Source organism: Physella acuta, unplaced genomic scaffold (assembly GCF_028476545.2).
Source record: "Physella acuta isolate Inbredline_101_S28 unplaced genomic scaffold, ASM2847654v3 ptg001414l, whole genome shotgun sequence".
NCBI lineage: Eukaryota > Metazoa > Mollusca > Gastropoda > Physidae > Physella > Physella acuta.
The window spans coordinates 127,398-142,218 of record NW_026732929.1 but is presented as its reverse complement, the minus strand read 5'-3'; the positions used below and the strand labels follow the sequence as shown (position 1 = coordinate 142,218).

General features: G+C 36.4%; 1 protein-coding gene across 5 annotated transcripts in view; it reads left to right on the top strand.

The window, feature by feature from the left end:
- Positions 1-1,403: 1,403 nt before the first annotated feature.
- LOC131927533 (acyl-CoA dehydrogenase family member 10) overlaps positions 1,404-14,821 on the top strand; it is a 39,243-nt gene continuing 25,825 nt past the window's right edge. The window contains exons 1-18 of one of the 5 annotated variants that reach the window (XM_059283226.1): positions 1,404-1,627; positions 2,560-2,779; positions 3,271-3,419; positions 3,844-4,041; positions 5,577-5,735; positions 6,099-6,255; positions 6,514-6,608; positions 6,994-7,109; positions 7,861-8,042; positions 8,829-8,979; positions 10,212-10,357; positions 10,474-10,647; positions 10,869-11,099; positions 11,508-11,674; positions 11,791-11,931; positions 12,335-12,472; positions 12,606-12,696; positions 13,094-13,252. In XM_059283226.1, the coding sequence (XP_059139209.1) occupies positions 2,614-2,779; positions 3,271-3,419; positions 3,844-4,041; positions 5,577-5,735; positions 6,099-6,255; positions 6,514-6,608; positions 6,994-7,109; positions 7,861-8,042; positions 8,829-8,979; positions 10,212-10,357; positions 10,474-10,647; positions 10,869-11,099; positions 11,508-11,674; positions 11,791-11,931; positions 12,335-12,472; positions 12,606-12,696; positions 13,094-13,252 (2,620 nt within the window). In that variant the 5' untranslated portion in view covers positions 1,404-1,627; positions 2,560-2,613. Of the gene's footprint in view, positions 1,680-2,410; positions 2,780-3,270; positions 3,420-3,843; positions 4,042-5,576; positions 5,736-6,098; positions 6,256-6,513; positions 6,609-6,993; positions 7,110-7,860; positions 8,043-8,828; positions 8,980-10,211; positions 10,358-10,473; positions 10,648-10,868; positions 11,100-11,507; positions 11,675-11,790; positions 11,932-12,334; positions 12,473-12,605; positions 12,697-13,093; positions 13,253-14,821 lie in introns of those variants that run through there. The other 4 variants (XM_059283225.1, XM_059283229.1, XM_059283227.1 and 1 more) reach the window with 4 other exon arrangements.

Sequence of the window (14,821 nt, the reverse complement as noted above, 5' to 3'; positions counted from 1 at the left end):
TTACTTTAAGTGGTAGGTCTGGATAAGAGCAAGCTGATCTGTATCAATGTAAGAAGGTTTTTATTTTTACTTCTTTTTTTCTGTTCGATCTCTTTATATTGGAAATTATTCTTGAAAGTGAGTAGTAAAGTAGCCTACACTTTCGAGCCTTACGGTCCATGGTGAAGGTGAAGTAGAGTTCGTATGCTTCAGTGACCAGTGTTTCTTCCACACAGAAACTCTGTCAGTGACCTCGACATATGAAGGGATAGTGTGATCAACACTATGCTCAACCGCTTCTATTTTCCCAAGCATGAGCCAAGTACTCTTCCGAGCTGAGTGGACTCAGGGACGTTGTAGGGTCTCGAGCCCAATATGCAGGCTCGAGACTTTACAAGTCAATATCTTTACCATCCAGTGGCGTAGCCAGGATCGTCTCAAGGGGAGGTTCCAATTTTTACACGGGGACAAACTTTCGATTTGCACCCCCCCCCTCAAACTTTCGATTTGCACACCCCACTCAAACATTCTATTTGCACCCCTCCCCGTCAAACTTTCGATTTGCACCCCTCCCCTCATACTTTTTATATATATAGCGAGGGGTCTATGGGGGGTTATGACCCCCCTAACCCCCCCCCCCCCTGCCTACGCCACTGTTACCATCTGACCACGCCGAATGGAGCTCTAGCTTATTAATTCTACCGTCAAACCAGTTTTTATAGTATGGGACAGGGATGTAGGAACTACAATATCAGCTGAAAGAAATTACAAGGTTTTGTGAAAACATGCCCCAAAAGATTACATATCGTATCTGCTGGCCCAACCAGAAGCGTAGCGAGGGGGGGGGGCGGGGGGGGACATATGTCCCCGGGCGCCGACCTTAGGGGGGCGCCAAATTGAAAGTTTGAGGGGGTGCAAATGAAAAGTTCGAGGGGGGGGGGCAAATCGAAAGTTCTGAGGGGGTGGTGCAAATGAAAAGTTCGAGGGGGGTGCAAATCGAAAGTTTGTTCCGGGGCGCCGGGAAGGGTCGCTACGCCTCTGGGCCCAACGCCATCACCAATGAATAACTGTAGCAGCGCACCCAACTAGATACGGCTGAAACTGAAATCCACTCAAATCAATAAAATAAAGGCGAGGAGATATGCGTGGTCAGATCGGTTTTCAGCTCATGGTTGCTGAACCGAAAAGTCTCAAGTTCGAACCCCGAACGATATACTCGTAGCGGGGGACAGCAACTACAATCTCCACAATCAAATATATATAGTCTGTTCTTGGACAATGAAGCAAATTCTATTATGTTGTATAACATTATATGGGAAAGAAAGGTGCGATATTTTTTTTTCGATTATGAGGAAGCAGGGGAAGCTACTCCAATAAAACAAATTACACCCATGTAAACAAGTAGGCCTTGTTTTTGTATTGTTTGGTGAGGGGTAGAAATAAAGTCACAGTGTCATAAATAATAAACATATTCGATCTATCTAGATCTAGATATAACTGAATGTGTATTGTTTTCGACTCAAATTGATTTTGCAATTTAATTTCTATTGTTGCCCGATGTAGATTCTATATTAAACTATTGTAAATTAGAAAGAGGTGAAAACAATCTGTCGAGGCGAGGACCCGACGCGGAAAACAAAAATTCAAGGTTCGATCAAAGTCCACAATAGGCCTATATCTAGTAATAAGTAATACTAAAGGTAACTAAACTAAAGGTAATAGGATCTAGATCTAGAGTCCTACTAGAGTACATCTATAGTCTATAGACTAATATTTAATCTGTTTTGTATTTAGGCCTAATAGGCAAAATTAATAAAAGTACCCTATAGTCTATAGGCTTAAATGTCACTAATAAATGATAAAATTGATATAGCAGGAGAAATAGGCCTATAAAAATATTAAAATAAATTACTCTGCTGAATTACTAGAATTAGGCCTAGACCCCAATTTTTTATTAGGTATAATTAGGAGCCTACCTAAAGTGCCTAAACATCTAGATCTATACTCTATAATAGTCTATAAGCTTAAGCCTAGGCCTATATGACATTATATTTATATGTCATGAATATGAGAAAAAAAATTCCTAAGCAGTGTGATGTTATTGATAGATGTGTTATAGGCTATAAAAATAATAGATTATAATTGGTTTTCCTATTCAATGATTAGATCTAGGTCTACTTTTTTAAAAATTCATTAAACATGGGTATTGAATTGCTATCGACCTATAGGTGACATTTTATATATGAAGTTTCTAGTTAAACGTTAGAGTATTTAAGCCTATATTAGATTATTATTGAATCTAGATCTAGGCAGTTATATTAATAGTTTACTTATACCAGCATTCAAACACTCTCCTATTTAAGGTCCTTGAAAAAGAACGTGTTTGTAAAAAAAATATATTACAATTATGTTTATTGTCCAAATTTTTAAGGTGGATTCCCGAATCTCATCATGTCATGTTTGCCTGTCGTCCCTACTGGGACATAGGCCGCTGACAAGAGCTTTCCAGACGTCTCTGTCCAGGGCTGGTCTCTCCAACTGTCCCCAGGTGTATCCAATCTTCTTGGTGTCTTCTTCCAGGTCACATCTCCAGGTCTTTCTTGGTCTGATTCCCGAATCTACTGGTTGTAAATTATGTTAAAAGCTTTTCCATCCATTGGGAAGATGCCGGCTCAGTGGAGGTCACTCTTTCCAGCAACTGTAGCAGCTCGCCAGTCATCTGTCAGCACACTTCCACCTAAAGCTGTCATATTTGATATGGGGGGTGTGCTCATTCCCACACCTCTACATTTATTCAAAGGTTTGTTTCTTGTGTGTGGAATGCACTGTTTTTCATTTTATTTCTATACAATGCAAGTTTCTTATAAAATATCCATCAGCGAGACTGTACAAAGTACATTTTAGTTTCCTAAAATTTGTTAAGTGACAAAAGTCTAAAAACTAGTTTTCTTCATCAAGAGTAGAAATTTTAAATCTAATTGGAATTGGAAGCAGTGTGTGTGACGGTGGTTACAAATATAATCCCCTAAAGGAAAGCTTTTTCACATTATGTTACAGCTTTGGTGATGCCACACTTATGTTGCTGTCAGTTTTTTAGATTATACTGTATTAAATATACATAATACAAAATATTGCCTACCTCTATGACTAGAAGGTTTTACTTTTAGCTAGGTAGTAAGATTGGAACATAAGAAAGTAGTTAGATAGTAAAATCAGAACATTGTTATCTGTCATTATTATGTCATTTTCTATAGAAAAGGTGTTAACTTAATTACTGTGACACATTTTCAGATTTTGAGAGACACTCTGGCCTCCAGAGTGGGACAGTCTCTCGCTATGTTGTGGCCGGAGGCTCTACTGGACCCTGGGCTCAGCTAGAACAAGGGAAGTTAACCCTGTCAGAATTTGCGCGCATTTTTGCCAGTGATCTTTCAAAACAGGTTAATATTTTATTTCAATATAAAACATTAAAAAATTCAAGCTTATATTTTAAATTAAAAAGATGTAAACTGAAAGTCTATTTATCTATATGTTTTATTTTTATAAATAGTCTTACCCTTTACAGTTAATTGAAGTTGATGAAGTAGAGTTCATCTGTTTCTTTGACCATGACATGAAAATATATTGTATTCACCACCGGACTCAACCACCTTTACTTTCCATTACTCAAGTCAGGAACCCATTAGAGCTGGGTAGACTCAGGGCCATCCTATGAACCTGAGCCAGTAGATTTATCGAGACTTTTTCGTCAGTAATTGTTCTCGATATATCTCGACTGCACTATCTCAGTATAATATAATTATAAATATGTAAATGTATAAATAATTTATCTTAAAAATCCTTCATCCAATGTTTATATTTTAGGCAGGTCGGGACATTGATGTGTCGTACATTATGAAAGGCATGACGTTGGGTAATTCCCAAGCTTACCCCTGTATGGTCGAGGCTATCAAGTGTGTCCGGGGGGAGGGGATCAAGACAGCGCTGCTGACCAACAACTGGTTCACAGATGAACAGAAGACACAGACATGTTGTCCAGTGGACAAGTCTTTGTTTGATGTGGTAGGTCTGTGGGGCACTCTCTCTCTCTCCAGATATACAATGTGGTAGGTCTGTAGGTCACTCTCTCTCTCTCCAGATATACAATGTGGTAGGTCTGTAGGTCACTCTCTCTCTCTCCAGATATACAATGTGGTAGGTCTGTAGGTCACTCTCTCTCTCTCCAGATATACAATGTGGTAGGTCTGTAGGTCACTCTCTCTCTCTCCAGATATACAATGTGGTAGGTCTGTAGGTCACTCTCTCTCTCTCTCCAGATATACAATGTGGTAGGTCTGTAGGTCACTCTCTCTCTCTCTCCAGATATACAATGTGGTAGGTCTGTAGGTCACTCTCTCTCTCTCCAGATATACAATGTGGTAGGTCTGTAGGTCACTCTCTCTCTCTCCAGATATACAATGTGGTAGGTCTGTAGGTCACTCTCTCTCTCTCCAGATATACAATGTGGTAGGTCTGTAGGTCACTCTCTCTCTCTCCAGATATACAATGTGGTAGGTCTGTAGGTCACTCTCTCTCTCTCCAGATATACAATGTGGTAGGTCTGTAGGTCACTCTCTCTCTCTCCAGATATACAATGTGGTAGGTCTGTAGGTCACTCTCTCTCTCTCCAGATATACAATGTGGTAGGTCTGTAGGTCACTCTCTCTCTCTCCAGATATACAATGTGGTAGGTCTGTAGGTCACTCTCTCTCTCTCCAGATATACAATGTGGTAGGTCTGTGGGGCACTCTCTCTCTCTCCAGATATACAATGTGGTAGGTCTGTAGGTAACTCTCTCTCTCTCCAGATATACAATGTGGTAGGTCTGTAGGTCACTCTCTCTCTCTCCAGATATACAATGTGGTAGGTCTGTAGGTCACTCTCTCTCTCTCCAGATATACAATGTGGTAGGTCTGTAGGTCACTCTCTCTCTCTCCAGATATACAATGTGGTAGGTCTGTAGGTCACTCTCTCTCTCTCCAGATATACAATGTGGTAGGTCTGTAGGTCACTCTCTCTCTCTCCAGATATACAATGTGGTAGGTCTGTAGGTCACTCTCTCGCTCCAGATATTTGATGTGGTAGGTCTGTCTTGAATTGGTCTGTAGGTCATTCTCTCCAGATGTTTAATGTGGTAGGTCTGTTTTGCTTTGGTCTGTTGGTCACTCTGTCCATATGTTGGTCATGATTATCCTACAGATTATTTTAGTTTGTCTTTAGTCTGAGTGTCACATTTGTCTTCTTTAAGGCAGTCATACATCTCTAAGTTTTTCTAGCTATTTGTATAGGTTGCAATGTCCAGTCATTAGCCTCTATGTTAATGTGCCCAGTCATTAGCCTGTTTGTCACTGTGTCCAGTCATTAGCCTGTATGTCACTGTCCAGTCATTAACCTGTATGTCACTATGTCCAGTCATTATCCTGTATGTTGCTATGTCCATTCATTAGCCTGTATGTCACTGTCCAGTCATTAGCCTGTATGTCACTGTGACAGCCTGTATGTCATCATACCCAGTCATTAGTTCAGCCCCTGACAAACTGTGCCAACCACACCTTCAGGTTGTGGAGTCATGTGTGGTGGGCTGCCACAAACCTGACCCTAAGATCTACCAGCTGTGTCTGCAAGAGTTGAATCTCCAACCTGATGAGACAGTTTTCCTTGACGACCTGGGACATAACCTTAAGGCGGCCTTGAACTTGGGCATCAGGACCATCAAGGTGAATTAGTAATTGGGAATTAGTGCCATTAGGGTAAATCAGAGTATTGGGTTGTTTTTTTTTTAATTTATATGTAGTAATTATAGCACTCCTAGCGATAGAGCGCTAGACTGCTAACCCGAAAGTCACAAGTTCTAACCCAGGTTCAAGTCAGTAAAATGTCCACCCAGCTCTGATGGATACCTAACTCACATTAGGGGAAAGTGGCTGGGCATAGTTCTGACTACGCTATGCTACATTTTATACACAGAGGTCTCTCAAACAGATCAGCTGTTCTTCAACTGCCCCGTATGTCTTGGGCACGAACCGGAAAAGATGATGATAAATTATTGCATTAATTTAATTATATTTATATCTGCTAAGGTGACCAGCCCAGAACAAGGAGTGGCAGAGCTAGAAAAAGTGATTGGCGCTGATCTTAAGGAGTTTATACCTGGCACTAAAACTGTTCCAAAACGTCTGGAACTAAACATAAACAATTTGGAAAATTATTTGAAAACTTTGGGACTCCAAGACAACTGTAAGTCTATATCCTCAACAAAATAAGTTTTTTATCTACATATTATTTACATGTAATTTATGTCCTTACAACAATTGTAAAAAAAATGTGCAGCCTACAATATCTAACTATGTTTACTTTACCTTAGCTTCCCCAGAACCAGACTGTTCTAACTCCCATTTTTTTTAGAGAGGAGTTAGATTAGTCTGGTTCTGGGGAGTCTATAAATATCTAACAATATGAAGTAGAGTCATGAACATATTAAACTTTATCCGACAGCCCAACCAGTGGTAAAGGTATTTGAACATGGTGAATCTAACCCCACATACTACGTCTCGTATGGAGGGAGGAGAATGGTCTTACGAAAGAAACCGGTACATACAAAACATATTTTAGTTACCATTTGTATTAGATGTTTTTATGTTTTCAACTTGTAACAACTGAAAGAATGTATTTTAATGTTTCCTCTGTTTACTATGGTCTTAACCTAATTGATTCATTTGTTCTAATTAAGATAACATTATTTTGATTTTTTAATTTTGTTTTATGTATCCCATCTAGTAAATTGTCGTATATTGCACACAGCTTAATTTCTCTAATGATCCCTGTTTAAAAGTTTTAAATTATTCAATGTTTCCCAAATGTAATTAGTAATTAGTTATTAATTAAATTGTTCAATGTTTCAAATTATCCACCCCAAATATAATTAGTTGTAATTAGTAATTAGTCAGTAATTTAATTGTACAATGTTTGTCTTAGCCTGGCAAGCTTCTACCTTCTGCTCATGCTGTAGACAGAGAGTTCAAGGTCATGTCTGCTGTGGTCAAGGCTGGAGTTCCTGTCCCAAACATGGTGGCGTACTGTAATGACGACAGGTAGATGTCAGTAGATGACAGTTGACATGTACATTTTTGATTACCTTTTATGTGTCATCTTCATTTCTTTAAAATAGAATTTATAGGAAATTTTTCAAATTTAATCAAATCCTTTTTACAGTGTACAAATCTTAACATACGTTAAATAAAAATAAAGATTCCTATTTAGACCTAGCGATCCATTTGGCAGTTTCTTAACCTCGGCCATACAAGGTCAGCGCTATGCCCAGCAGCTTTTATTTTCTTAATGTGACTTGGGTACCCCTCATAGATTTGTGGATCAGGGACATTCTACACACTTGAACCCGGATTCAAACTCAAGACTTTTTGGGTTAGCAGTCTATCGATCTACCGCTAGGCTAAGCCATCCTTTTTAAAATATGTTAGACTGTGTTTAAAAGAGTATACAATATAAATCATTTTACATGAACTGATAATTGCCAAATAAGAAAAACATGTCAGTTCCTTGGAACTCTTTCCATCAGGTGAATAAATTCTTTAATTGTTCTACCTAGAATTTTTAAAATTATCATGTTGTTAACACTGAGGTTTCATCTTATACATATTTTACTGTATATACTTAAATACCTTAATAGTAATTACACAATGACCTCCAAATTTTTACTGATGTTTTTGTTGTTAATAGTTTTTCTTAGTTGTTACTCTATCAATAGCTGAAGTTACTTGATTGTATTTTGTCTTTTTTTTTATTGTTTAATCTCCACCTTTGTGGTTGTCTCCCTTGGTCCAGTGTGATTGGCACACCCTTCTATTTAATGGACTACATGAGAGGGAGGTTGTTTAAAGACCTCAAGCTTGGGGAAGTGCCACGCAGCTCAAGGCGGGAGATTGTCATGGCCATGGTCAAAGTCCTCAGCCAAATCCATGCTGTGGACATTGACAAAGTCGGCTTGTCTGATTATGGCAAGAAAGGTATTCAACATTTGTAATTCCAATAATAGCAAAATAGACGTAAAAAATGACTATAGAAAAAAAAGGTATACACAGTTTGTTTAATTATGATAAATAAAAGATTTACCAAACTCTTGTCTGATTATAGTTTTAAAGAAGTAAACACAAAATTTAGCACATTGTGGAAAGAAAGGCATACAATATTTGGTAGCAGGACATTACACCCCCAACATTTCCATCCTGACAATTACTCTCAGCCCGATTAGGGTTAGGTGTAGATTTAGTTGGGGTTAGTCTTGATGGGTTTAGGTTTGGGGTTAGGGTTCTTCAGCATGGGATGTCGGAAAATGGGGGTTAAAATTATGCCGGGGAGGGGGGGGGTGTAACATCCCAGTCCTACAATATTTTTATGAATAAGCTTAACCAAATTTACAAAATTTGTATAATTATAACAAAAACAAGGGTGTTTTTTTTTTTTATTATATCAAAAATCATATACAAAATAAAATGTATGTCTTTTGATGGCTAAAAACATTATACTAAAGGTTATCTGGTTATAAAAGAAAGGTATACACAATCTGATTGATTATGACTAGAAAGGTATACAAAATTTGACAGGCTAATTATGACTAGAAAGTTATACTAAAAGTTATACAAAATAGACTGTCTGAAACATTGGTTTATATCTCACATACAGTTTATCTTTATAATACAGAGAAAGGTCAGCAGTTTTAAGTATCCCTGTCAATTTTAATTTGTTACACTGTGATATAAAAGGGTACCCCCCCCCTCCCCAATCCATTGCAGGCCAGTTCTGTGAGCGTAACTTCAAGCGCTGGGCCAGCCAGTACAACATGAGTAAAACCCATGAGATCCCTGCCATGACCAAACTGATGGAGTGGCTGCCCAAACACATGCCACAAAATGAGAGAGTTACAGTAGTTCATGGGGATTTCAGGTTGGTCCATTTTTTTCATTTGTTGTGGGGGTTTCAGGTTAGTCCAATTTATTTTGGTAGTGGGGTTTTAGGTTTGACCATTTTTACTTTCTCGTATATACGAAGTATAGAGAAAGCATTGAAATCGTGCAAAAAAAACAACATAGTTTTGCAATCTTGTCCGTATGTCTGTGTATGTGTGTGTGTGTAAACACGATAACTTGAGTACCGTTACAGCTAGGTTGATGAAATTTCATATATAAGTATTATATCAAAATCATAGATCCGTATCTACTTTTGAGCGATTTCCGATAACCGGAAGTGGAACTTTTTCTACTTTGAATTTTTCAAAAGCCTATAACTTGAGTACTATTTCAGATAGATAAATGAAATTTCACATGTAAGTAAAAGCTCTAATTTTCTGCCTTCTTTCAAATTTTGAGTAATTTCTTTGACGGAAGTAGTAATTTTCACTATTTCCGATTTCTCAAAAAACACATGTGAATTTATAAAGTACTAATAATATTCCGCACTATTTTACACATCTTTATTCGGCGTTCGCTTGGTGCGCAATCCTTTTTTCTATGAGATTCTATTCTGTTTTAAAAAGTTTAAGTATTTAAAATGGATTAAAAATCATAACTATATCCCGAGTTCCCATCCCCTGCTGTGTTATATAAAAATATTCGAGAAAGGGGAGATCACTACCAGTTTATTTCATTTGCTGTTGGGGTTTCAGGGTTGTCTAATTTACATTTGAATGGAGGTTTCAAGTTTGTATGATTTTCACTATACAACTATTACAGTTGTAACATGTCTAGGGAAAAAAAACTCGCAAATAGTTAATATGTTAATTAAAAACATTGTGTAAACATGGTGTTTGCTGTTGGGGTTTCAGTTTAGTCCGGTTTATTTTAACTGTGGGGGTTTCAGGGTTAATTTAATTTTTTTAGCTTTCTTTTTCTTTTGCACATTCCAAAACAGTCTAACTCTAATAGAATTAGATTTGGAATTTTTGGCTAGTCCAATATCTATTAGCGGTTGGCATTTCTGGTTATTTGAGTTTGTATGAAGAAATTAATTAAATTTTTAAAATATTGCTACAAAAATAATATTTTTACTTCAGTTTAAGTAATTTTTCTGGCCACTTTTCATGCTAGGTGTTATAACATATTATCCATGTATCCAGAACAGGTCATTCAGTCTTCATTCTAAAATTACCATGTCTAACTGTCACTTTGATCTTGCAACAGGCTTGACAACCTGATGTACCATCCTGAACAAAATGAGGTCATGGCGGCCATTGATTGGGAGCTCTCCACTTTGGGAGATCCAATCACAGACCTAGCAACATGTGTACTGGCTTACTACCTCCCAGCTGAGGTACCCCTTCCCCCAGGTATTTTGTTCATTGTTATTCCATTATCTAATTAAATTAGTAAACTTAAAAATGACAAGTGTACTAATTGGAAAAAATTAGAAAATCCATTTATTTGAAAAAAAATTTTAATTTAGGACTAAAAGGTGCTGATGTACAAAGTTTGGGAATCCCAACAGTTGATGAAATCCTTGCAGAGTATTGTAAACTGAATAACCTCCCCTCTATAGACAACTGGGACTTTTATATGGCTTATGTTTTCTTCAGAATTGCTGCCATTTTACAGGGGGTTTACAAAAGAGCCATTTCAGGTAATAAAATAATAATTTTTTCTAATTTTGTGATTTTGTTCTCTTATTCGAAATTTGTACAAACATTTCTTTCTAGTTTTAAAATTTCTGTAAACATTTCAGTTTAGTTTCAAAATGTGTGTAAATATGCCTGTTTAGTTTTACAATTTGTGTGCACAGGTCAGTCTAGTTTTACAATTTGTGTACACAGGTCAGTCTAGTTTTACAATTTGTGTACACAGGTCAGTCTAGTTCCTCCAGTGGAAAAACTGTTGGTCTGTTTGCTGAAACAATGGCTAATGTTGGATGGGAGATTGCCTCTAAGAGCAAGCTGACGCCTACAACAAACAACGCCAGTGCCTCTAGCCAAATCCAACAAACTCGCAACTTCTCAACCCTGAGGTCAGTAGGACGACAGACCATCATGTCCACTTTAGCTCGACCTCTGTCCTCTGGGGCTCCAGGACAAGTGGGTGAGTGTGCACAGGGGTGGGGTACAAAGTGGGTCACCCCACTGGCATATTTATGCTTAGGAGGTCACTTTGTACTTGCTGACCAAGTATGTTACTTTTATGATTTTTATTAGGTAAAAAAAGCCAATGATATCATTATAAACAAAAATGTAAACGTTCCAATTATCTAATTTTTATAACACTGATTAAATTTTAATCATCAGTATCAATTATGTTAATTTTATATTTGTTATCGATACTATTTTGCAATTTATTCAAAAACCACATTATCATTTTATGGTCTAAGTTATTCTAGATAGATAGAAGTATTGAACTTGCAGTGCTATAAATTATTATTTCTCAATTAATATCTGCCAAATCATTATTATTATAAAATGATTCTTTCCTCCTCTCCCTTCCCTCTCTCAGGGCAGATGGCTGTGACAGTTGAAGGTTTGTCCCCGCGGGTCCAAGACCTCCACAAACGTGTGAGACAGTTTGTCCAGGATCACGTAGTACCACTGGAGCCTCTACGTGTGCAGCACATGCAGAGTGACCACAAGTGGACGATACTACCTGAGACAGAGGCCCTAAAGGTAATCCATTATGTGTTGTTGTTTTTTTTTTCAATTTTTTTTTCAGTTTTTGCAAGCTTACAATAGGTTTTATTAACACTTTAATAACGCCTTTTAACTTTCTGCTGCTGCTCTAGGCTAAAGCTAAGGAACTAGGCTTGTGGAACCTGTTCCTGCCCAAAGAGTCTGACCCAGCAGGAAAGTATGGGGCAGGCTTGACCAACTTGGAGTATGCCTTCCTGTGTGAAGAGATGGGCAAGTCCATGCTGGCCCCTGAGGTAGATTATCCTTAGATTATAATTGTTTTAATGTAGACTATTCACACGAATTATTGCCCTTAGATATAGAGTTATGTCCTTATGTTCCAGATTTTTTTATTATTCACTATAGCAATTACCTTTATATTTCTATTTGTTATGTACACTTCATTTTTTTATATACATTAAACATCTTTTTTTTTGTAAAATCTATTGTGTTGTAATACGATGTCATTTTGTAAAAATTGCTTTTTTTTTTACAACAATCCTAGTATGAACTATCTATTTATAGATTTATCTCATTGTTCAAATTTAGTAATTACCGACATTTCAAATGCATCTTTTGAGTTTTTTAAAATAACTACAACTATTCAATTGTGAGAGTTTTACCTTATTCTGATTACCTAACTTACCTGCACTCCAGGTGTTTAACTGCAGTGCACCAGACACAGGTAACATGGAGACACTGGTCAGGTACGCAACAGAAGAACAGAAGGAGAAATGGCTGAAGCCACTGCTGGATGGAAAGATTCGCTCTTGTTTTGCTATGACAGAACCAGCCGTAAGTGCTGTAGTCTTGTGTTCAAATCCTTGTTGGAATGACAAGCAATTTGTTTAACTGATCTATGTTCTTGAGAGTAGTTGTAAGAAAAGTTATGATTGACTAAAGTTTTTTTTTTATCTCATCCTGATAGGTGGCCTCATCCGATGCTACAAATATAGAATCATCTATCAGACTGGAGGGAGAACATTACATAATCAATGGTCACAAATGGTGGACATCAGGTAGGGGGGGTTGCTTAAGTTCAAGAAATGTGGCACAGCTTTCTTTTTCCTCGCTCTTAATTTTAATATTGGAGTGGCATTCCTCCAACCCAATTAAGTATCATGTGTCAACATGTTATGCACCATATTGCATGTTGACTCTAACTTTAGCCTGCTTTTCTTTCTGGATTTGCTTCCATAGGCTTAGTCGTAAAGGGAGATAATAACATTGTCACTGTCTATAAATTTAAGAAAACTGCTTCTTAATAATTGCATCAGAAAATTGAAGACTATTCAGCAGTGATACCTCAAACTATATTGGTATATGTATTTTATGTCTGTTTTTATGCCCATTCATATTACGAGCAAAAACTATTGCAACAACGACAACAACGGTCACTCTGTTTCACATTTTTAGGTGCTCTGGACCCCAGGTGCAAGATTTGTATCTTCATGGGTAAGACAGACACCTCAGCTCAAAAACACAGGCAGCAGTCAATGATTCTCATCCCAATGGACACTCCTGGGGTGAAGGTTGTCCGACCACTGACAGTTTTTGGTTATGATGACGCTCCTGGTAATTTGTTTTTAAATCAGCTTTATATTTGTTAGGATATATAAATTTTCAATATATATATAAATTTTCATTTATTAAATTTTATTTTTTAAACCTGAAAATGCAAATGTGTAATTAAGGTGATTCAATGCTCTGTTTTAAAAAAAGACAAAAAGAGGGGTATTCTAGTAACTTGGAGCACATAAATATTTAATGTCTAACAAGGCTATTTTTTCAGCACTGCAATATTGAAACATTAAATGTTTATGTGCTCCAAGTTACTTCCCATTATACATATATTAATCAAGGGGAAATCAATATGTAGCTATGTTCCTAAAGGTCATCAGCAAACACATAAATTCAAAAGTAACAAAACAGAAAAATAATTCATTGTTTATTATTTTCTTAATATAACTATTATAATTCTAAAATTACTGTTTGGACACTCTTTATACTTCTTCGATACCAGAATATTCATTTTAATGTAGTCTAAATATACAAACATTAGTTGTGTTAAGAACACAATTTGTGGAAATGTGAAATTTTAAATAAATTAACAATGCAAGCAAAATGGACAATTTAGTGCAAGAAAAGAATTTAATTAAAGAAGAAATTATGTTAATAATATTATTCCCACCTCATGGGAATATTAAATACCCCTCCTTTTGTCTTTTTTTTAAACAGAGCATTGAATCACCTTAATTGCACATTTGCATTTTCAGGTTTAAAAAATAAAATTTATTTATACATTGTTTTAGATCTATTTATAATTAAATCATCATAAATGAATGAAAGTAGGCCTACATATCAGAAAGTATTAGTATTGTAAATCTGTCTGTATCAGTCCTCATGAGCCGAAGATGAAAACTGTAATACTAAAGCGAACATGACAAGATAAACCTTGTAAATTACATGTCTCAGGCAAAAAAAAAAAATTAACTAGAAACGTTAATAAAAAGCAAATTGTATGGAGGGATAGTGATACAACTGTTGACATTCAGAGGAAAATAAACACTCTACTGACTTGAACCCAGATACCGACGATTTAAAATTTACCTTTTAAACTGCCTAATTTTACACGTTAAAGTAATTTGACCTTCTATAATTTAAACTGCTCTTTGACATACAAAAATAAATAAAGAAAACACATGGATAAAAGAAAAATCCCTCTAAAATTAATCTTAAGTTTTCATATAGCTGTCAAAAATTAATTAAAACACAAATAATCAAATTAGTTTAAAACACTAAATTTAAGACCCCAAAATTCCCCAAAATTTAGTTGTTTTTTTTTTATGGACCCAAAATTTGAAAATTTGTAATAAATTAGTATGAAGATCTGCACTTAAAATTTTTAGCTGAGTACCCCAAAATTATGAATTCATTCTCTATTGGGCTTAAAATATAATACTTTATGAATGTTGAAAATCCTTTGAATAGGTTGATTGGTCGGGTTTGTCATAGTTACCAAGATTTTCCCACCAATTTTTTTTATCGGAAACATGTGGATGTACCTTTAAAACCTAGAGAGAAAATATTGTTTCCTATGAGTATTAAAAAAGTTTTTTTTAACTGCGCAGCCCCCCTTAAATT